This window comes from Cotesia glomerata, linkage group LG1 (assembly GCF_020080835.1).
Source record: "Cotesia glomerata isolate CgM1 linkage group LG1, MPM_Cglom_v2.3, whole genome shotgun sequence".
Lineage (NCBI taxonomy): Eukaryota > Metazoa > Arthropoda > Insecta > Hymenoptera > Braconidae > Cotesia > Cotesia glomerata.
Genome location: NC_058158.1, coordinates 4,813,964 through 4,838,546, shown reverse-complemented (window position 1 = coordinate 4,838,546; position 24,583 = coordinate 4,813,964). Strand labels below are relative to the sequence as shown.

The window sequence follows — 24,583 nt, the reverse complement described above, 5'->3', positions numbered from 1 at the left end:
CACAAATTAATCAAGATCTATGTATATTAATATTTATATATTTATATATAAATATATTTTTTTATAAAAAAAAAAATATAATAAAACGAATAAAATTTATACATATTTTTCGGTATTTTACATTAATTAAATAAATGGATGAATTCTATGACAACATTTGTGTCAATAACAGAGATTCAAATTCGTTTATACTTGGAAATAAAAAAAAGTTATTATTATAATAATAAATAAATAATTAAATAAATTCAGATTTTTTTTAATATTATGAGTAATGCTAGAAAAAAAAAAAAAAAAGAAACATTGAACTTATTTTATTTTCTTTTCTAGCAATCAAAATTATTTACGTAGTAGCATTGTTTTGTGTCGCAATAACTATATAATAGTTTTAATATTACACACGATATACATGGTTATAATCGTTAATGATAAAGTTTTCATAGTGCAATAGACAGTCTCACATATCTACGAAATTGCATAAAACACAGTTGTTACAATTCCACATCCATAATTCTATTTAAAAATTTTTATTTCTCTCTATCCTTATTATTTATTTTTTGTTTTCTCCTTTTCATTCTGTCGCGCATTGTAAAATGCCTTGCTGACGTGTACTAATGAATAAGTCAATCACTTTTATCACTTCTATTAATCTATCCCCCTTCAAGGCATCGTCATGGGCATACAGAATTCATGTGCCCTCGCGCACTTTGTTTATTCATTATTTGTTTTGTCTTCCTCTCATTTATAATTATAATTATAACTGTAATAATATTTTATTATTACTATTATTAATGATCTATAAATATTATATAAGTTTATTATATTTGTATGTACACTTTTTATTAAATAATAATAATATTGATAATAATAATATTATTAGTAATAATAATAATAATAATAATCATAATATTAATAATAATAATAATATCAGAGGATACATTTCGCTTGAAAAATATCGAATAAGCATCCTCAAAAAATTTTTTGACGTCTATAAACATTCACGAAAAAGTCACCGCACGTCAAATGCATTGCTTCATTATTGTTATTATTATTGTTTATTCACTAGCGACGACGATGATACGCAAGTGATGTATCATCGTGATTGTGAGGTATCCTCTTTCTTATGAATGTCACCACCATGCATAAGTGAAGGTTCCATTGGTCTGCCTGGTACACCTGGTCCAGGTCCAGCTCTGTGATGCATATGAAGATTACTCAGTGGTCCAGGACTGGGATCTTTACTTCTCAAAGCGTTAACAGAGGCTTGACTGTAATTCGCATATAGTTTAGCACGTTCTTCTTCTTCAGCTCTGAATGCCGCTGCCATCAACGGATTATATCTCAACTGCTGAAGAGGGTCATACCGATAGGGATCCCGGAATGGATCAGCGCCCCATGGTCCACCAGGTTGCCCTCCTGGTCCCGAGGGTGGAGGAAAATGTTGCATATGATGACCACCTAGCGGCATCATACTCCTTGACATTGCGTGATGATTAGGCGGTAAGCTGTGGGGATGTCGCGCAAGATAAGCGTGAGGATGGGAATGATGATACCTAGGATCAGGTATTGGACTTGGTCCCTGTCCGGGCCCTGGCCCGGGGGGTGGCCCACGAGAAAGCATAACAACATCGTCATCTTTGCTTCTTGGTTCTTCTTTGACGCGCACCTCACTTGGATCCATAGGCATTGAGGTGCCGTTTCTCAAGGGTGAACGATCTCGACTAGTCATCACTGCATGCTGACGATTTTGATGCATTATCCTCTCGCGTTCCATTTCTCTTCTCTCCATTTCACGGCGTTCTTTCTCTCTTCTTTCACGCTCACGTTCAGCAGCTTCTTGCTGTTTTCTCTTTTCCTCTTTTTCACGCTCACGTCGTTCCCTCTCACGCTGTTCTTCGCGCTCTCTCTCACGTCTCTGTCGTTCGCGTTCCCTTTCACGTTCACGTTCACGCTCGCGTTCCCTTTCGCGCTCACGTTCTCGCTGTTGTTGTTCCTCCAACTCAGCTCGTCTATCTATTGCAGGTGGCTCGGGTTTCAAACTCCAACCGGCTGTTGTCGGGGGAAAACCAGTCGCTGTTCGTTGCAACCTAAAAAAGATTACATCGTTGATCAATTTAAATTCTATAAAATAATAATAAATAAAAATAAATTTTCAGACTGGAAATTTACGTACCCTCTCCAAGGATCATGAACTGCTGAGGTGAGCCCACTTAACTGAGACATTTCTCGAGTTGGTGGATATCCCGATAATGTTGGAAAGTTTGGATTAGGCGCACCAAATGATGCTGGATATCTTCCAAAAGGTGACATACCTGGTCCTAAAAATAAATTACTCATTAATTAAAGTACTAACAACTTTTTAAATCAACCTTTATTTTTTTTTTTGTTAATAAATTTGATGGTTTTAAAATAAAAATATAAAATACATGAACGACATAAATACCTTTAAGCATACCTAAATGTGAACCTTGAGTTGTTAGGAACCCTACAGGATGAGGAGGTGGTGGTGCCCCGGGGTGAGTTGGTGGCATATTTGTAGGGAATGGCGGAGCCATAGGTGGTGCTCCTAACCCAAGCCCGCTACCTGGACCTCCTGGATACAAATGACCAGGAGGCCTGAGTAATTCTGTTTTAGTATTGACAACAGTACCAGCTTTTGCTTCTGCTTGTTGTTTTTGTTGGTGGTGATATATTTCCCACGCTATTCGTACATGCATTGCGTTCCACTTTCCAGTCTTCTACAAAAATAACAATCATAATAATCAATTAATATAAACAATAAATCATTGTGTACTTGTTTATTATTAATATAAACTCAAATATTCATTTAATTAATATTGATGATATAGAGTAGGAATAGTAAAATAACCAATAACACGTACTTTTGGTGCAAATGAACTCATATGATTTGGCGGAACGAATGGCGTTGTAGGTGGTGCCATGCCCGGATGCAGAAGACCAGCGTTAAAGCTTGAATAACTCGATAAGTTGAGGTTTCCACGAAAAAATGGCGAATCAACGCCACCTAACTTTGGAATGTCCTTAAACTGGATAAAATAAATAAGTTATTATTTTTTATTATCGAGTTATAATTAGACAAATAATTTGTTATAAAAACTTACAATTGGCGGTGGAAATAATGAAGTTGTCGCAGGTGGTGGTAATAATGGTGTTGTATGTTGATGGACGTGTGTGTGTTGATGTTGATGATGATGCATTTCAGTCCTAAGATAAGGTGGTGGTCCGAGATTAGTAACAGCCGCAGGAACATTTCGATCCTGTGATGCTAAAAATCTGTTGTCTAATTCTCTTCTTAATAAATCAGTCTGACCTGTAACATGGCTCACCCCTGAAACAAACTTTGAATTAGCTATACGGTCTAACTATTTACAGTGTTAAAACCGATTTGATTAAATTGAGAAATTAATAGTGTAGAAGGGAAAATTAGTATGAGTAGTAGTGATATTAATAATAGCTAGAGTAAGAGGTTGGTTCATATTAGTTGGGAATACAACTAATAACTCTTGAGAGAACTTACTTGATTGGAAGAGCGACTCGGCAGAGAACGGAATTGGATTAGTGGTCGGAGGAGGTAACGTAGGTAGCGAAGGATGAGGACTCGCACTGGACACGGGTGGCGGAAGCGGCGCAGTAAACATCGGTGGTGGAAAACTGTGCATTCCTAGTGTTGCCTGAGGCGGTGGTGGTGTTGGCCTTGGTACAGATGTTGCTGTTGCCGGTGACAATTGGGATGTCGTGTTGCTGCTGTTAATTATACAGAAAATTATTAAGAGACAGTATAAATTTTGAGAACAAAGATTGTGGTAAGTAATAATTGAAATAACTACCACTCGCGTTAAGTTATTAAAGAGTTAATATTTATTACAATGTCAAGTATTAATCTTACCTGATCCATCCTTGAGCCTTAGAGTAAGCGGGTAGACTAGAATTGGCTGGGGAGGAGGTGTTTGGCACACTTACAGGCGTTATACTGCTTCGACTCAACGTACTCACGTTACTGCTGCAACGGTAAAAATTTTTATTTGTAACACTCGTCTACTAATATTTTTCTCTTAATCTTCTTATTGAAAATAAATAACCAACAACAATTAACCACCAATCCTTACTGTTGTTTACATTCAAATTAAATTAATTTGTAGTAAAATTTACTAACGATAAAATAATCCCAGAGGGATAATTGTTTGTTTGTTATTTATTTATTATTTTTTTTTCTAAGGATAATTACCTGTAACTATCGCGTTCACGATTAGGACTGTGACCTCGCGGTGAATTATTATTATTCCTCCCGGCAAGGCTGCATGCTACAACGTCTCTGTGAGCAATTGTATTCGCGGTGGTAACTGTATTTGTTATTGTAGATACACAAGTGGTGGTTGCTGCGCTGAGAGGAGTTGTGCTATTGTGATTAACAGTGGTACTTCCAATAGTTTGTTTGGTAATGTTGGTACACGGTGATGCTCGACTAGCTCTCTGAAATTTAAATAAATTTTTATTAAACGGGCCAATCTTTTGACATCGAAAGTTAATAATTAGATAATTTTAAAAAATAATAACGATATTTACCACATCAGTTCTCGATGATGCTGAATGCGAGGGCGACGATACTGCTGGTGGTAGATATGGACTATGATTAAGCGTGGCATAAGGAGTGTAAAGAGGTGGATGAGAGGGTGGCGGTTGAGGGTACACAGCCATTGGCAGAGGTGGTGGATAACTGGTACTGGTAGCAGCACCATTTGATGGTGCTGCTGGTGTCACGCCGAGACTCGCAACCGCTGGACTTGTTGTCGTATGACTCGACGGGACAAATGGTACATTTGGTGGATGTAACGCTGGTGGTATCGGTGTATGAGGCTGTTGTGGTAATGAAGGCGGCGGAAGAGCTGGGGATGCTGGCCGCTGCTGCGGAGCTATTGCACGAGGATTCGCTGCCAAAGGACTAGTCATCTAAAATATTTTCAAGTTTTAATTAGTTTGAGTTTCAATTGTGAAGATTTGGAAAGTTTTTTTTTTTTTTTAATAAGCTCATGTGTTAATTAATTAATTAATTTTATTAATGTAAAATGAAATGGAAAAAGATAATAAAGTAAAACAATACTTACGGGTGATTGGGATATGTGTGGGGGCAACGTTGGACTGGGTGGACTCGGCGCCGTTGGCACTGGTGCTGAGGCAGGCACAGGGGGTGGTATGGGTGCCGGAGCATCCGTCGCGGGATTAGAAATTTGTCCACCGGTGTCTGGAGGTGAACCCCCAGCGCCGTTTGCCGGCGGCAATACGTGCGGCGATGAAGATGGCAACTCGTCTGGCAACGACAGCATTATATAATTTTATTATTTATAACACTTTAATTAATTTAATGAGTTTTACGATTAAATGATTTTGTGTCTAGTCTGCTAGAGGTTAAATTTACTTACATTTACGCGGGAGAGGTGGGGTCGAAGATTCAAAGAGTATCGATTCTGCATCCGAGCCCTAGATAAATAAAGATACCCACAGATAAATAAAGATTACATAAATAAAATATAAAAGTTTAATTTTTAAAGAGGCATTAGTTTAATGGAGATAAATTAAATTGAAGGTAGAAATTATTTTTAACGTACCTTATCGTCTTCTCCTTCACTATCACACTGTAACAGGATATTGAAAAGACATGTCATTAGTATTAAGTGTGCATAATTTAATGATTCTCATCAAGATTTACTATCAAAGATATCATTATTAATTAATAATTATTTATTATACTTACGATATAGCCTTTACCCGAACTGCAATGGCTGCTAGCCTATAAACAAATGCATTACATCAGTATAAATTATTATGATAAATTGTAATGGTAATTAGAAAAAAGAAAAAAATTATTTACTACTGAAACATGTTATTTAATTGTATAGTAGCTAAATCAATTCATTACATTTAATTTTTTCATTACTACGCTGTAAACAGCACGTTTATAGAGCCACTTTTTACATCCAATTAAATTCATCCAGTATTGGCAAGTAAAATTTTTTTACAAATAATTTTTGTAAATTTCTAACGTATTTACTATTTAAGATTTACGCTTCAACTAAATCGCGCGATTCACTTTGTCTTAGACGAGCTACAAAGCTTAGTTAAAAACAAAGCAATAACATACGTGTAAAATATTTTAGATTACACGAAATCGGTGCTGACTCATTAAAGCTGATAAAAAAAAATCAGTACTCCAAAATATATTTAGTATTTGTAGGAATAATTTTTATCTTTTTTCCATTAAAAATAATATTAAAATTTTCTCATGACTTACATCGCTGAGATGGTCCCTGGAACTGTCAGCGTCCTGGCAGTCCCTTGGTATACCAGGGCCATGCAATTGTTCCGACGCTCGTCCGCTATCGTCACTCGTACCTGCATCGAGGCCCTGAAAGACAATTCCATTCATAAGTACACAGATTGATAAAGACTTTTTAATGTGTAAGTCATTCTCTAATTTATATAAAGTGGTATAAATTTCTATCTACAGTAATATTTATCTACACTTGTTATTATTATGATCATTATCATTATTGATTATTAGCGTAATTGTATTGTGTTAAATAACATTTATATTACCTGGTTGAGCGTAGAAGGTGTCAGTATGGAATTATTCGTATAATGATTGTGTTTAAAATGATTTTTTATGTGATGATCGTTGTGCCGATTATTCTGACCGGTATCCACCTTTGGTTTTTCCTCAACTATCGACAGCAGCGAGTGAAGTTTCTTCACATTATTTTTACCAGCTAACTTTATTGCACTCTGAAAAAATAAAAATAATTTTTTTTTTAATAACAAATAAAGATATAGTATTGCATAAAATAAAAATGAAAAAAAAAAAAAAAAAAACGATTAGTTATCATTTCCTCAAATGTATTTGTACAATATCAACAGTATCCATACACACACACACATTTATATATATATTCAAGGTTTATAATGGAAGACAATTAAATATCATCTCACCAGATAAATAGCACAGCAATAAATACAGTAATAAAATAACAGAAAAAAAAACAAGAAAAATAATAAAGTAATTAAAGTCAATTATAGTTAAGTCGTTATTACACAAACAATGTTGCACTGTACAATTATCGTTATATTATCACATATATATATATATATATATGTATTGGTCTCTTGCTGATATGTGTAGACATATAAAATAATATATATAAATTTCTGCGTAAAGATAAATAAGTTTTTGATTTGATTCAAGTATTTATAAAATCCGGTTTTTCGTTGGTGACTTTATTTGTCGCTCCACGTTTACAAAATAAACAAAAAAAAAATTTTTTTTAATTAAAATAAAACTTTATAACAATAATAAAAACAAAACTGAACGACAGATCACACACAATAAAAAAAGTTTAAATAAAATAAAATAAGAAATGATCTTTGGTTAAAATATCGTACGTTGCTACTGGCAATTCCGCGGGCGCATGAGCCACCGCACCGTGTGCGTCTCTCGCTTTACTTCTTCTCGCGAGTCTTCTGACGTTTAAACTGGATCACATTTACACACATTCACATCTATCAGCGAGTCCCTCTCTCTTTTTATCTCACAAAAAGCACCACGACTGAGACTGACTGTTATAAGTATAATATGCTATGCGGAGACTCACTACACATAACACCGAGTAGCTGAGAATTGAGCAGACAAGTACGAGGGAGAAGAACAAGTAGAATCAGTTGGTAGAGTAGAGGTTCAGGCCAAGAACAAGAAGAGCTTGTGGAGGAGAGAAGAGAAGAGGAGAGAAGAGAAGAGAAGAGAAGAGAAGAGAAGGCGGCGGTGGCGGTGGCGGCAACAGAAGTAAATGTACAAGTAGTATAAGTATGAAAATGTTGGGTGATGAAAGGACCACAAGGTTTTTGTACTCGAGGTATATTGCTGCGTGTGTGGTTTATACAAAAATAGAAATTGTAATAAACTCATGGATTCATTTTCACGTATTTAAATACCTCCTGATAGTAATAATAATAATGATACTTTAAATAGCAAGCACCCCACTATTTTAATCTCTAAATATTGTCAAAAATTCACATTTTTATTTTTTATTCACATACATATATATTTTTTTTTTTTTTTTTTTTTTTTTATATATTTCTGTATCATTTAATAATAGCTTCACGAATTATACATTATATATATTTAAGAATCGTGTGGCGCGAATATACAAGAGAGAGGGAATGGCCGTGACGAAAAAGAGCAGTTGCGGCAACTCGCGAGGTAGTTACACACACAATATATATCATATATACACGGTATATATGGCGGCAACATTACACGACAACGAGACTAAACGGAGACACGATATATAATATAATAAAAAATATAATCCAATTGTATTACCTATTATACTTTTACAGAAGTAACAAAAAAAAGAATGAAACAAAACCGCGAGACAGGTAAACGTATAAAAATAATATATTAAATATGAAATATAAAAAAGTTTGTATGGTTTGAAAACGCGTATAACTAAATAAAACACAAGGTGTATGTCAACGGCACCAAGACAACAATGTATGTTTAGAGGAATGAATAGGTAACAGAAACAACTACCACAACAACAAACTACTGGTACTGGTACGGATACTATATAATATATAGCACGGATGATTTAAGGGTATGATGACGACGACAACGACAACGATGACGGCGGCGATGGTGACGAGAAAGCGCGAGAGTTACTTGTGTAAGCAAAGCAGGAGGGCACACAGAGTGAGAGCACACGAGCTAGCAGAGCACGAGAACGATAGCCAAACGGTTGGGTGGTGTGGATATATCGTACGCGAGATGTGCAGCACAACGGTACGGGGGTAGTGGGGAAACTGAGGAGCTTGTATACACTATACACCGAACACCGCGAAAACGGAAGGCGGAGGAGGACCGCGGATTGAGGGGAGAAATTGGCAAGTTGCGACTACTCTGCTCCTCACTCTCCAGGAGTAGAGGGAGGGAGACCTTTTTACGCTAAGAGAGAGGGAACCCGAGTAGAGGTGTAGTAGTGTAATATAATACATATAACACCGGGTGTATGATAGTGCCGATGGTAGTGGTGGCGGCTCCAAACAAGTGGAAGGGATCCGCGGCAACTGACAGAGAAAACTTCTGGCACAGCAGTCAAGTAAAGGGGGCAAGAAAAAGATGCAACCAGAAGACATTGACCGAACCAACAGCCGCGCGACAAGGCCTTACGGCGTCGGGCCAGCTGGATTTACAACCGAGGGGAGGAACGAGGGCGGCTGCTTGCTGTTGAGACTGAGACCAAGACCAAGACCAAGACCGAGACGGAGACGGCGAAAAGAACCAGCCGCTGTTATATTATGTGTTACTCGATTTCACTCCAAGCTGGAGTGAATAGTACTACATACTATTCTTTCTCCCACATTCTCCTCGTTGTTGTTGTTTTTGTCGTCGTCGTGGTGATCATACTCGTCATCGAGCTCCCTGATCTATCACTACTGGCTCTTATTCTGATCTGCCCGTAAGAACGAAAGAAAGAAAGAAAAGCTCTGTAATAAAAATACCGTAAAAGTACTCGCGAGGGTAAAAACTAGCGAGTACGCCGGTGCAAACTGCTAGGTATACATATACATGTATATAGAAAATATTTAGTCTTCCACCTGCGCACGTGTGCCAACTGTGCATGCGTCGACTGCCGTTTTCTTCCATTAGTTTCTCGCCAGTCAGCAGTAACAGCACCGACCATCGCCAGCGAAGGTAGAATAGTAGTAGCTACCCTGTACCCTGTTTTCTGTTCCTCTACTCTGTAGGGAGCTATAAAAAATAAAAAGGCGAAACTTTGTTGAGAAAGAGGCCGAGGACAATGCCAAGGAGAACCTTTTCCGTAAACTCTCTTTCTCTCTACTTATTGTACTCAAAATTCTATAGATTTTTGGTACGCTTAAGAATCCATTTGTGTTAGCGTAAATAAAATAGAATAGAACGGGGGTTGTTTGCCTATGTTAGATAGAGGCATAACTACTTATACTCCAAATACTACTATGCTGTATAACACAAGTACAGTCGGAGTGGAGGTTTAAATGTTGATGTAAGTGTGAGTATGTGGATACTATACCGCGCAGCGAGAAAGGAATATAAATAAAAACCGGTAGATTTAAAGAACACTGGAGGTGTAGTAGATCGCTTATAAACCGGCGGCGACGACGACCGTTCCGCCAACTTAAGTCTCAACTGCTCATTGAAAAAGGAGTAAAAAGCTAATGGAGGAAGGATAAGACAAAGAGGTGAATCCTGTGGGCAAATCGTAGGTCGTGAAACCACCAACACCGATATATGATACTCATACTAAACTTAAACTCGTAGACGAGTTTTTTTTTCATTTCTTTCTCTCTTCTCTTAACTTAATGTGATCCTGCACCAATACCAATCCACAGCAATACAAGTTTATATGCTCTACTCTACTCTGATTTTTTTTACATTCATTTCTTCATCTATACTACACACATCCGGTATCTGTATTTTTCTCTTTAAAATGCACGTATACGTATGAATTGTGAACCCGCGACGTTGCCACGTTGCTTTTACATGACGCGCGCAAGTTTGCTTGCTGCCAAATGCGCACGCATTACTTCTTTACTTCTTTACATGTATGTCAACATTCAACATACACTTATATGCAGGTTTATGTGATATGGTCACAGAAGTTTAAACAATTTTGGCAGTGGTACAGAATCATAGCCAGATATATGAAGCATGTATGTTTGAAGCATATTTGTTATTTGTTTGCACATGTTGTGCGCTCTAATCAAAAGTCTCTTTTACAGTCGCATATCATCTCGTATTATACAGAGCAGAGAGTAGAGAAGCTGTACTGAGATTTATGTAGACACACATGTGTGTATAAAATCCACAGATACTTCCACCAGCATACTATACGTCAGCGCGCTTAATCGCTCATCGTCGACGTGAGACTAAACGCGTTATGTTATGTCATCGCGAATCCGGAGTGCATACATGCACAAGCCATGACATGAAACAAGAGGAAAAAGACATGTAGATTGTACATACAGTAGGGTATAATGTACATAAATTTATACATGGTATAGAAGATAGAGAGCATATTGAAACAAAATGATATCAGTTGAGATAGATTTTATACAATTGCCACTACGGGTTTCCCAAAAACAATTTCATCCCTCGATTTCCGAGTAATTTATTGCGTTATAATTCAGCTTCATTTATTTATAATAAATCATTCACTGGTATTTCATTGATTTGCCCGTACTTTAACGGATAGCCATAATAAAATATATACCCACTGGCTGTGCTCTTGATTGACTGCTAATTTATGCAATTATTAATTTATTTTTATTATTTTTAATAGTTACTATTACTACGGTGTAATTTTTTTTTCTTTAGAGCGGTTTGTTAATTAATATTAATGAGTATAAATGATGGTTTAATTAACTTGTCAACTTAAATTTATATTGGTGTGATTTATTTAATTTATTTAACAAGCTTTTTATTTTGATTTTGTCAAGCTAAATTTTTTTTTATTAGCGGTTTTAAACACGCAATCAAGTTGAGTGGATAATGAAGCGAGTAAAGCAAATAAGTTGAGATGTATGATAAACTAGAGCGTCGACAAATTATCCATTATATTATGCTTTATATATGGATGTGTGTTGGGTAAATGTTGAGGAGAAAAGTTTTATGTAGTAATAGTAAAGTTATATGTATATGTAATTCATATACATAGAGTATTATACTACAGTAGGGATAAATTTGCCCGATTACAGTAGTTGCAACCGCGTCGACAACAACTTTGAGGTAACTCTTTTGCAATTGTAACCACGCGAGGAGTAGAAGCATTACATTGGGTCTCGGTCGCCTTGAGTGTTATGTTCCATTCGCGTATAATATAAACGAAAGCCACGAGAGTACTGAGAGAGAGTAGTAAGTATAAGTTGTAACTTGTAAAAAAAGGAAGTAAAGACATTGTATTATTATATAAAAGGAGATAGAAAGAATAAAGGGAAAATGGAAGTTAGAAAAAAGAAAAATAATATGAGAAAGAGAAAATGTTTATAATTCTATTGGGTTCAGTTGTAATAGTAAGTAACAAAATGTGGTGAGTATATACTATGACGGAGGCATTAAGAACAATGTGATGGAGATGAGCCGTTTCAAACTACACGGGTATAAACTAAAATAATCATGTTTATCTTTATATAAAGTCGTTGTAGTTATTCTCTTTTTCTTTCTCAAGAAAGAGTCTTTTTCTGTTTCTTTTGAGAGGGCAGGTCTTAATATAGTAAAACCGAGATAATCCGACATTGAGAGAAGAAGCCATTCGTGATTCAAGCACGCGACGAGGCAATTTCGCATACTGTTATGTCGAGAATCCGTACTATACAGATGATTATAGAATTAAAGAAAATCTAGTATAAGGAAAATGATAATAGCAGTAAAGATTGATGGATAGGAGATTTTTACTGAGATATAAAAGATAATGAAAAATAAAGACCAGTTTACTAAGATTTTAAATTATTATTTTGTCATTTTAAGCTGATTTAAGGATTTAAACTCTTTATTTTGCCGAAATAACTACAGAGATTTGGTTTAATTTCTTTTTTTAACTTATCTGAGGAAAATTTGAAGCAAAAGCTGAGTTTTAATAAATTAAAGCATAATTAAAATATTACTGTGAATTAATAAAAATAAATTTATAAATTTATGGGCAAATTCTTGTATTTAATTTTTTATTTTTCACAGTCGCTGATCAATTATTATTATTTGAATAATTAAATAATCATTTCTGACATTTATTGTTTAAATAATTGAGTTAAATGATTGCATGAATTACGAATATTATTTTTAATTAGTATGAATTTAATGTTACAATTGAGTTTATCGATATGGAATTTTTATCAATTAAAAAAAACATACCAAGTTTATATTTTTAGTTTACACGCTTGAGGAGCGTGATTGGCATAAATACAGAGATAAAAAAATGAGTTAATTCACTAATAATTACTTGAACAAATTACAAATTTTATTTTTAACTCGTACTTTTTTACTAAATCGTACAATATTGTTATTATAATACTCTTTTTCCGTAGATATTTTATTTTTATAGTACATGACGTTAAATATTTTTGGGTATTTCGATTGTCTTAGTATTTTTTATACACTTAAAACTTTATTAAATTTTTTAAAGCAAATATATCTATTAAAAATACTGATATGAGTGTACAAATACTTTAATGACATAAAAACAATTATTTAATGAATTGATTTTTTATATCTTTTTAATAATAAAACAATAAAAATTTAATCTGTTATTAATCACCTTTAAGTTAGGAAAAAAACAAGAAAAAAATATTTATATTCATTTAAAATATCGCCTTTGTCGATACAAGTAATTGTAATAAAAAAAACTCAATTTTATTTTATTTTAATTAAATTATTTTTTTCTGACAAAAAAAGTCTTTTAAATCTAGTACCGTTCTTTAAATTAAAGTTTTAATTTAAATGTCCGGATATTCTCGTAAAATCAATTGATATAATTGAGTATTAAACGTAAATGTGAATAAGAATCAATATTTAATTTTACGAGCTCTAACTGATTCTCCATTAAAAGAAACCGTCCATAATAATTTTTCTACCTCAATTTTCATGGACAGTATGAATATTAGATTTTAATTTTAAAAATGAAACAATAAATTAAGATTATTAACAATAAATTAAGATACCGTGCGAAGTTTTAAATTGAGCAATGGTAACAACAACACATAAATACAGTTTACATTGATAAAGACTAACATTTTCGACAAACAAAAATTAACTATAAATAATGGTATTATTTTTTTTTTAGATTAGATTACGTGTAATAGTATCGAATATGATACACGATATTAATATAAATAATTATAGTTCAGATTAATAATAAATAATATTAGTAGTAATGATAATAATAAACAGATTAAATTTATTTTTTATAAATTCGCTTATGCAAGGCATAAGCTATTAATCCATCGAAACAAGATTAATTACCTAATGCCTATGCCTCATGGTAATTAATTTAATTTAGAGATAAAGTTATTCATAGATAAGCTAATAGGAAAAAACCCGAATGAGAACTGATAAGGTAATCTATTGATGGTTTTATATGCATACATGCTCTAAATCGTTTATATATATAAACAGCAAAATAAATACAGTTGCTCATTCTTGCTACTATATAAATTATTATTACAAGGAAACAAGTAAACTATAATAAATAACAGTCGATTTATAATAAGTAATGATCAACTGCTAAAAATTACCGTTTCAAATAGTAAAATCGTGATTTTACTATTCACTATGTAATATTTACCATTTAAACGTTACAATTTACTCTCTACATGGAAGAAAATATACTATTTCAAACAGTAATATTCGCTATGTGAATGTCTAAAATATTAAAGTATAATAATTAAGAATTCAGACTTTGATATTTATCATTTTGTTCCTAAAAAATGATCTTATGATATGTAAAAAGTATAAAATAAAGTTAGTAAATTTCTAATACAAGCAACGTCAATATTTACAAAGTAAAATGGTAAATTTTAAACGCAACGCTAAAAATCAAACTGTAATTATTGACTTGATTGGACTGTTAAAATGTATATTTTAAAAGTATAATTTTTATTGTTTCAAATGTTAAATTCTCCCCGAGTGAGATCCCCTTCTCTTTCATCTTAGTTCCCCTTCTCCTCATAATATGGACTATATATTGAAATGGCAATTTTTACTATTTGAAACTGTAATTTTTAAAGATGAAAGAGTCGTTATTTACTATAGTGACAGCTACTAATCACTTATTTTGGATATTAAATTATAAATTGTGGCTTTTATACTTTCTACATTAAGTTCTGTAATATTTATATTTTTGCCACCCCGATGTCCGCTTTACTGTTTGAAACTATAAAAACTAACCGGAATCCGAGTGAATATTACAGTTTAATTTTTTCCGTGCACTGTTGTTGTTAATTAAGAAAATAAATAGGTCGTACTTCAATCTGTTTTTGACTGACATATATTAATTAATTTTTATATTTTTAGATTTTACTAATTACTAAGCATCTATTATTGATCCAATCATACGAAATACGTCAATTACTTTCAAAGTTAATATTATTATTTTGTTTTTCTTTTAAATATTTCACCAGATAAAATTAAATAAACGCAAACAATTTGTATCGTACGTTCGGCATAAATGAATTTACATAATATAATAACTCGAAGTAAAAATCACAGATATTACTTGTAAAGTGTGGGAACGGTTTTGATATTACACATCATACGCGCATACATAATATAATAGCTGATGTGTATCAAAGATCAGAGGTTAATTAAAAAATAAAAATAAGTAAATACACAGGTAATAATTTAACCTGATATTTAGCAGATTTATATAATGAACAAAAATGAATTCAAGCAAAAGGAGGGTGAAAATTTATAAAAAATTCAATAACCACGGATAATTTGGATCGATTGATTGCGAGCAGATTGAAAGAGGGTAAATGCGATTAGGACAAAGAAGAGAGACGAAGATAAAAGAGGAGGAGGTATAAAAGCGAAGACGAAAAATAACTAACAAAAAAATACAATTACCGTAGAGTAAAGGTGAGGGTTGTTACAACGTTTACTCTTTTAGATTTTTGTATTTAAGTCAAATGAATTAGCATACATTATAAATTTATAAATTAGCATTTAACACGCATATTAATAAGGATTTTCATTTATGTACCCGTCCATGTATATTATTATCATAACTGTTATTATTATTATTATTATTAGTATTATACATATTGGATATTTGTATCATTCATGAGCGTAAGTTAATATCTGATATCTGATCAGGATTAATCGAGGGAATTAAACTCTAGCCAGCAAGTCAATACTCGGAGTACAAGAGAGACTATTGTGGAATGTCAGTGTCAACTGTAGATCACGCGATACACTGACTAGAATTATCGTGTATTATGTCTATATTACGGTTTGCATATATTTTTATTTATATATGTATCCATACATTATCCTTATCCCGCAGACTATTTATTTACACTTGTCAGAGACAAACGGCATGACAAAAATACGATGCCTTGTATATCATTTAATAACCGAATTATATCAATCACTTACGCTTTTAATTATCATACCGACACTCTATTCCTATTATTATACTATTATTTAGATATACCGATGCTGATATCAAAGTGTGCCGTGTGACGATTTTTATTGATCTGTTTGTTATTGTAATGTGATGATTTAATTTATCTAAATAAACACACCAGTGATATTATTATTTTTTTTTGTAATGATATGAGATGTCAACATAAGTAGATAATATTATAATAATACGGCATACGCGTTTAACTGATCTTACACACTGGTAAAGTAAATAATTCACCGAGGGATTTAAAACGTGAATCCCAGTTTCAAAGAGTTTGTTTTTTTTTATTACACAAAAAAATGACAGCTAAAAAAAGAAGCGCTGCCTAGATTATTAAATTTGTTGTAGCATTTAATCTATTAAAATATTTAGGAATGTGATTTTAATGGCTTTCACAACAGCTTTTTTAAATCTTGTAATCTTTATCTCAGCCTTACTAATGACGTGCTATAGAAAATAAAATAATAAAAATAAAAAAAAAAGAGAAAATTAATGCATGTTCTCATTTTGACGTTCTCTTTTAAAACCACTAATCAAATCATTTACAAATGACTTTACACATGTCAACACTCGTGATTGATAATTAAAACAATTTTTTTTTTTTTTTCTAATTAAATTATACGGTAATTAAGTAGAAAGTGAATGTAGTTATAAATATAAAAAAAAAAAAAAAAAATATGATGATAGTCGTACAGTTATAAGAAGATAAATTGATTATTGATTTATAAAGATCAAGTTGTAATTGGGAGTAATATAATACAAATTTGAATTGAATCACGGTAAAAGAGTAATAAAAGTTGAGGATAAAAAGGTAAACGATAAATAATATATAAAATAAAAGATCGTCTGTCTTGGAGTGGCGTAAAAAGACTTAGTGTTTTGTGTTATGTTTTTTCAGTAAGTCGGAAAATGCGAAAAGAAGATACGCGAAAGGAAGAAAAGCAAAGCTGTATGTATACACATATATATGTCAGCAATGATAAATAAAAAAATGTTGGATGAAGGAGAAGAAGCGTCGCACAAGGAATGTGTCTACAGAATAGGTATAGTACACGTATGTATGTACGTATGTGTGAAAAAGAATGAGATAAAAAAAGGTAAAGAGAAAAATATAACCGATAACCAGTTGTCTCGGAATCTTCGGGGTACATTGCTGGTTTTGCTGCTGCTAACGCTGGTTGCTTGCTACTGATAGAGAAAGAAAAATTCTTGAACAAAGTTTTGCCGATAGAATCACAGCAAATAGCTTCTGTCACCGCAATCTGAGAAATGTATATGATGAGTATATAGTTTTGTACATATTATCTCATTTCTTCAATTTCTCTTGTCTTGTCTCTCTTTCTCTTTGTGTGTTATGTTTGTATTGTTGTTACGATACACGTTGGATTGTATATTGTATTAAATTACATTTGATTGTAGTCTCTCATCTTGTTGTATGTACATTTTATGTGTACACCATGTACACTACACAGCACGCTTTGCTTATTGCAACTTGTTTTATATTATCATAATATATAATATATAATGGTAGTGTACTCAGTGGCTGTGTATTTAGCACGGGGCTGAAGTTTAATTGGCGTACGAGTTAATGATAGACGTTAGAAGATTATTATCTAAGAAACGTGTCACAATTGTAAATTTATTCATCGTTATTATCATCGAGGTCTCGTTGTTTATTAAACGTAAATTAAAATTAATATTATTACAATGAGCATGATGAAATAATTCATTGAGCGAGAGATGATAAAAGTAGGTAAGAAAGTGAGTAAGTAAGTAAGTAAATAAGTGAGTAAGCGAGTAAATAACTTTAACTTTTAATAGTGAAAGTACTTAATAATATGAGAATAATTTACTTTAAATCTTGAGATTGTTAATATAATAAGTGAGAAATATATTTAAATTACTAGGAGATAAGTATAATTTTTTCTTAACAGGTAGAGAGGAAATATTGACAACAGGATTTCCTTTGTCTTATTTTTTATCCTCAAATACACAAATTCAAGCCAATCTGACTCACAGCAGATGAAACTAAACTCAGCTGGTGGTACAGTACTACCAGTTGAAGTCGTGCTGTGGTGTATTATATTGGATGCCAGTGAATAAGTTTAATGGATTATTTGTTTGTTTGTTTTCTCGAGATTGATGTGACTTTATCGACAGCAATATAAATTAAATAGCATGATGATATTATACACTCAAGTACTAAGAGTATAATACAAGTTAATCGTTTAACTTTTTGGCAGTGCTAAGAAATTATAAAAAATGAATAATGTATAAGGATTAAGTTTTAAAACAATTTGTAATACCACAACGAGACAAAGAGGAGAGAAAGTCTTTAGTTGTATGTTACGACATATGAGTCTGTGCCAAAAATTACTTGGCACGAGTTATGAGTGCTATGACAATTGTACGCTAATTGATGGATCCGTTGAGTCGACAAGTGCAGTCATAAAAAGTATTGAAAGAAATAAAAGTTAGTGGATCGTATATTGTCGACAGGACAAGTATGTTGAAGATTGATCAAAATATCTAAAAAAAGAAAGTCAACAGGATCAAGCTTTAAGGACAATATATGATATGAACGCATGTCGGAGTTACGGATAGAATCTAGATTAATTTAAATAAAAAAAAAAAAAAAAAATAATAATAATAATAATAACTGAACAATACCTCGAGGTCCTCGTAAGTACGGAAAGCTAGTATAGCAAATCCGTCGATAATATCCTCCTCAAAGGGTGGCTCCTTCGCGTTGGCTCCAGCTAGGGATGACTTTTTTCTAGGCCTGGGTGGCCTAGGTGGCCGTGGCGGTCGTTGATGATTATCACGAGGACGATTTCCTCTAGATATCTCAAGACCAAGGCCGCCAGTGTCTTCGTCTTCACCACTGTGACTGTCTTCCTCGTCAGGTCGATGCCTCGCAGTCTGTTGTTGTTGTTGCTTAGCACTAGCAAGACTCTCACGTTGTGCCAGGATCCTCTGAGCACGTTCGCGACGTCTATTACGCTGATTTCTTTGCTTAACCTCGATCTCCATGTCGAGTTTCACCACCCCGAGAGAAGTAACGCGTCGGGGACCCACAAGGAGCCGGCGCCAACAGGGCGATCCAGCTCCTAGAGTACACCCCCGTCGTTTTCACAAGTCAATCACCGACGGTAGTAGAAACACCAACAACCGCTAACACATCTTGTACACTCGGGCATTATTATTGTCTTTGTTAAAAGTAATTATACGTTTATACTTAGCTTTGAATTATTTTTTTTAACGTCTGCACTTGTTCACTTTCTATATTTATTGTATAAATAAATAACCGCAAGGAAGACGTTAAGCCTCGTTTCCTTTTTATTGTATCTGTATCCTTATCCTTGACTTATTTTTCTTCTCGTTGTGATATTAGCTTTTACTGTTGCTACTGGTGCTGTTACTGCTCCAACAAATTCTCGCGTATCCGAATTTCTCACACAGGACATCCACGGTGAGTACATCGATCGGCAAGTTGTGTATGTTGTAGACAATGGGATCACTGCTCCGTCGCTCAAACTCTCCGCTTATATTTTAGCTGTAACACAGTCACAAAATTTTACACCTCCATTTATATTATATATTAAATTAATTAAAATTAAATTTTTTACACATAACCACAAACATATCTATGTATAAACATATAAATATTATATTTATATTTATCTGTACATACATAAAAATACTTTGTTACTATATTCAAATTAAATACACTCTAGTATTACTGGCATAAAAAAACATTATTTATTTTTTTTTTCCGTTAAATAATAACTATTATTTTCTCTAGCACTAACACACAATACATGTACAATTACTGTAGGTACGGTTCGTTCTCATGCACGCACGCACCTTTTCCAAAGACTCATCATTGCTCCAAATGTATTATTGCGATTATTATTACAATAAAACACCCGTTACCACTTGCCAATAACTACACCACATCCTCAATAAAATAATTATTTATCAATTCATAAATATATTATTATCATTAAAACATAATAAATATCACCATCACTAAAATATTTAAACATATGACCATAGATTAATTAATATTTCATTTTTTCAGCTACTGTGACTCGCTCACAACAAATACTGACTTACTATCATTTTAAAGCCAACCTCAACTTCAACTTCTCAACACAACTGATATTTTACTCTCTGAATACATACATCTATTAAACTCCCACTGATTCACCAGATATATATATTACCTAGATTAAATTCTGCATGCCACAGTGCGCTTGACTTGCCCAATGAAAAAAAAAAAAAAAATAAAAACTGTTAAACCCACCAACGACAACCAAAACACTTAAACATAAAACAATAAACAACCATTATCACAACAGATAGATAGGAGCGTGATGTTAGGACAGGGCCGGGCCCTATCGGTTGTACGCGTTCCGATCAAAATGTACCCGAAGAAGGCACGTACACCGATTGTTTGGAATGGCGGACCGAACGGGCACGCACGGTTGCCGCATCGTGTGGTAAAAATGGCCGCGACCTGTCCCCGCACAACTAGAAAACCCCCGCTGTTAAAAACTCCGACTGGCGTTTTATCCACGACACGGGGCCTGTCCGTAAGCTCCGTCTCGCGACAACACTATGGCCCAAATGCAACTGTCCAAATCGACACTTTTATCTCTAACTATCTATATCACAATGTCGTAATAATTACACACACACTCTTTATATCTATATATCTATATATATTGTTACAATAAAATTTAAGTAAGTAGATGTACACATAAATATCCGCATATGATTATGTTTTATAAATATATATATATATATATATATATATATATATATATATATATATATATATATATGTATGTCTATTTCTGTTTATCTATTTATATAAATGTATGTCCTGATAGTAAATCCTTTAGGCTAGGCTTTTAACTTCTTTGCCGTCAATATGACTTTCACCCACACACAATAAACTCGGATACCTTGTCGTCAATGTATATATGTGTATATAAGTATATATATTCATATGTAAGTTGTATCTGTACATGTATATATAACACCACAGTAAAGATTTAATTAATATTGTGTATTTGCAATGTTTATTAAAATAAAATAAATAAATAATAGATATTGTTGTTATTCTAAACTAGTATAGGACCGACAGTCGTAGTTAAAACACTTACGCCCTTAATTACACGCAAACCGACCACGGGCTCTCTTGTGATTACGGATTATTGTTCTTTCGAGCACCGTGCATTCTGTCAGCAGCACCCTCCGTACCCGAGAACATGGCGTAGGTACAACATCACCGGAGAGCACACACACATTGACGTTTATGTCTACATAGAAGTAGTTCCTTGCCTGCTTTTGGATTTTGATACACTCGTAGTTCGTGGGTGAGTTCCGTCGAAGAGAGACAGCTTGTTACCATGAAATGGTGTGAGCACTATTGATAGGGATGCTAGCGAAAGAGAGAAGCAACCAACACCATATGCGTGTGTAAGAGGTTAGTTTCTGACCAGGCGGCTGTTGGAGTGACAGAGATAGAGAGTGTTTAAACACTCGTGGTGGACCTTGTGTGTGAGGGCCTCGATCTGCCCTGTAGTATGTAGTTGTACATACAGACCAATACAGACTACAAACGGCATGCACTAGCGCCTCGATAAAACTGCTGACGAGCTGCACTACGTACCAACGCACTGTATTCAACTACGCTGCTGCGCTCTACAATTCATTTACTAGACTAGACTTTTGAGTTACAGAGAGAAAAACTTTAAGCTCCGGACGGTAGATTACACTCTTCTGCCGCTATTTATTTAAATTTTTATTTTTATTGTAATTAAGGCCAAAATTTACATTATACAGTCCTGTGATTTTGAGGGTTAAATTATCAAAGTATAAAAAAATTTTATTTAAAAATACAAGTATCATATCAAACCCCATACATTTGTTTTTTTTTGGTGACTGTTTAGTGACAGTTCATTGTCTGATAGGTCTAGCATTTCGGTTTTGCAATTTTTTACGGCTTTTACCATGGCATGTAAAAATACTGATGTTGTACATTGATCGATTCCATTTAGATGCAATGCGTGAGCTAGAAATGGGATTTTTCTGAGCGTTCTGCCACTCAAGCCAACACTCGTAGGCACTAGATCTGATTTCAAGTATGGCTCAACGTCTACCGATCTATCCTGACTTCCATCATCCTTTAAAAGACCGGTCTGCAATAAATAATAATAATAAAAAATTAAGTAATAATATATAATATAAAAATTAAACAATGAGATATAACATTTGTATAGAAAATAATTTCAAACGAAAAAATGTTTATTATTTGGTCTCTTATCATCAGAATGCATTTGAAGTTAAAACTTAACAAGAAAAGAAGAAAATAATTAGGAAAAAGTTCAAAATGATAACATGACATCAGGCACTAAATTTAAGAGTCTATTTAACAGCTGAGGATTTCACAGCACTAATTATTATTATTATTATTATGTTAATAGATAAAAAATAATAATTACCCTTTCTAATTCTTTTAGGCACGTATAATAAATCATTGCTATAGCATCTTCTCCAGGGTGACCAATATATTGTTTAATATCAGCTCGATCAACAAAAGCCAAATCAATAGCTTCTGTTACATTACTAGTTGTCATAATAAGTACGTTCTTGTATCGTTTTATCTGATCCAGCTGAGTTAGCAATGAATTTACAACTCGTATTGAGTCACTAGGCTCTGTACCATTTATACAAGCTTTACGAGCATGTGCTAGTGATTCAACTTCATCGATTAAAATACAAACTAATGATTCTGGGTCTTCCAGGAGTGTTTTGATCTCGGTGAAAAGTTTCATTACCAATTTACCGCTCTAAAAAATATTAATATTAAATAGTTAGTTATTTAGCGCAGAAATTAATTATTAATTATCGCTCGTAAGATTATTTTAAAAAATACCTCTGAAAACCATTTAGAGAATAAACTATGACTGTTTATCTCTACTAATTCTCCACGTGTAAATTTTTGATTAAGTCTTATCGCTGCTTTTTGTGCTAGTGCTTTACAGAGACTCGTTTTTCCAGTTCCAGGTGGTCCATGCAATAATACTACTTTGTTCCAAGTAATAATATTGTGATTGACGTTTTTATCTGCAAACATCATCGTTGTTTCGACGTATTTCAAAAGCTAAAATACATCCATCATGAAGTACTTTATAATTTATAACAATTAAAAAAAAAATAATAATTGCAAACAATAAAATGTTTTTTTACCTTTTCTTTTATGTCTGAATCATAGCACAAATTCTCCCACAGTCCGTAAAAATCTCTACAAGGTAAAATCCAGTGAGACGAGACAGCCAACTCTTCAGAATCATTCTGCATTGTTTCAGTAGCAGAATCTTCTTCAGTCAAACGATAAACGAAAAATCTCATCGATGAGTAATCAATTTTATTGATTGTTTCTAGCTGTTGACCAATTAATTGAATAAATTAATAAGTAAAGAGTGTTTTATTAAACTGAATATCACCAACTGTCTAATGGCTCCAATTACCTTTTTACCAAAACAGGAACAGATTATTGACTCGACATGTTCTTTAATTAGTTCATTTGACCAATTATCAACAGATATTACAAAATCAACTTCAACGCTCTCCAATTTTTCTAGTTCTTGTTTTACTAATTCTTCAATTTCATTTGTTGACAATGTGCTAAAATATATAATTTAAAATAAATAAATAAGTTAAGATAAAGATAAATCAATAGTACAATACCTGTCATTTTTTTGACAAACTTCTACGTCAAGAATATTAATCATCTTTAATAGCTGTCAAAATGTTAAAATTTATAACAGTAAATTTTTTAATTAGTGGTTATGACCCAGCTATGATCAATATAAAAACAATTTTAAGAAAATTTAACAATAAAAATTTAATTTTACGTCAATTATAAACTTTTTAATAATTGGTAATACTGAAAAACTATTTAATTTTTAAAAACAATGTTTATTATAAATTTTTCGGCAGCTTAGTTATTTAATGTCAGTATACAGTATATGTGTACATATGTAATATGAAAAAAAAGTAGCATCTTTGTCAAAGTAAAGCCCCGCCAATAATTACGTCAGATTTACAATTACTTGTTTACAGTAAGCCGTTTACAACGAGCGTAAATTTTACTGTCAAAATTATATTTGACATTTATCTTTGTTAAATTCTATTGATTTAATTTAAAATCATTAAAAATATTAAAAGTAATTTTAAAGTGAGTTAACAGTAGTATTAATTGTGAAAATAAATTAATATATGTGTATTTAATTAAAGAATACAATTTAAATATCGCAGTCGATAGTGCAGAATCACGTTTTCATGAA

General features: G+C 33.0%; 2 protein-coding genes across 7 annotated transcripts; both read right to left on the bottom strand.

Moving 5' to 3' along the window:
- Positions 1–912: 912 nt before the first annotated feature.
- On the bottom strand, positions 913–21,871 carry LOC123275383 (autism susceptibility gene 2 protein-like). Of its 6 annotated transcripts, none has more exons than XM_044743480.1 (17): positions 20,088–21,003; positions 18,891–19,776; positions 6,610–6,795; positions 6,305–6,418; positions 5,768–5,803; positions 5,622–5,648; positions 5,436–5,493; positions 5,121–5,323; positions 4,582–4,965; positions 4,244–4,488; positions 3,905–4,018; positions 3,536–3,762; positions 3,120–3,346; positions 2,880–3,044; positions 2,453–2,735; positions 2,171–2,315; positions 913–2,084 (listed from the first exon to the last, which is right to left on the bottom strand). In XM_044743480.1, the coding sequence occupies exons 2-17, from the start codon at positions 19,251–19,253 to the stop codon at positions 1,091–1,093; spliced, it is 3,771 nt and encodes a 1,256-aa protein (XP_044599415.1). In that variant the 5' UTR covers positions 19,254–19,776; positions 20,088–21,003; the 3' UTR covers positions 913–1,090. The 6 variants fall into 6 exon arrangements, with proteins under 6 accessions (XP_044599415.1, XP_044599414.1, XP_044599412.1 ...); XM_044743479.1 differs by having other exon boundaries at positions 2,441–2,735; positions 3,905–4,015; XM_044743477.1 differs by lacking the exon at positions 20,088–21,003 and adding an exon at positions 21,389–21,871 and having other exon boundaries at positions 914–2,084; positions 2,441–2,735.
- Positions 21,872–22,103: 232 nt separating this feature from the next.
- LOC123275390 (pachytene checkpoint protein 2 homolog) lies at positions 22,104–24,146 on the bottom strand. The gene is made up of 6 exons (XM_044743489.1): positions 23,985–24,146; positions 23,765–23,921; positions 23,484–23,678; positions 23,170–23,397; positions 22,736–23,083; positions 22,104–22,432 (listed from the first exon to the last, which is right to left on the bottom strand). Exons 1-6 carry the CDS (start codon positions 24,026–24,028, stop codon positions 22,139–22,141), a joined length of 1,266 nt encoding a protein of 421 aa, XP_044599424.1. The 5' UTR covers positions 24,029–24,146; the 3' UTR covers positions 22,104–22,138.
- Positions 24,147–24,583: the final 437 nt, after the last annotated feature.

What these genes read in the sequence shown, in the direction of transcription:
- LOC123275390 (XM_044743489.1), bottom strand. Translation starts at nt 24,028, where the DNA reads ATGATTAATATTCTTGACGTAGAAGTTTGTCAAAAAAATGACAG. An exon ending in GTTCCTGTTTTGGTAAAAAG is followed by an intron (nt 23,679 to 23,764) that starts GTAATTGGAGCC and finishes ATTGGTCAACAG; the next exon opens with CTAGAAACAATCAATAAAAT. An exon ending in ATTCAGACATAAAAGAAAAG is followed by an intron (nt 23,398 to 23,483) that starts GTAAAAAAACAT and finishes GATGTATTTTAG; the next exon opens with CTTTTGAAATACGTCGAAAC.
- LOC123275383 (XM_044743477.1), bottom strand. Translation starts at nt 19,253, where the DNA reads ATGGAGATCGAGGTTAAGCAAAGAAATCAGCGTAATAGACGTCGCGAA. An exon ending in CACCTTCTACGCTCAACCAG is followed by an intron (nt 6,419 to 6,609) that starts GTAATATAAATG and finishes ATTGTCTTTCAG; the next exon opens with GGCCTCGATGCAGGTACGAG. An exon ending in CGTGAACGCGATAGTTACAG is followed by an intron (nt 4,019 to 4,243) that starts GTAATTATCCTT and finishes TTACCGTTGCAG; the next exon opens with CAGTAACGTGAGTACGTTGA.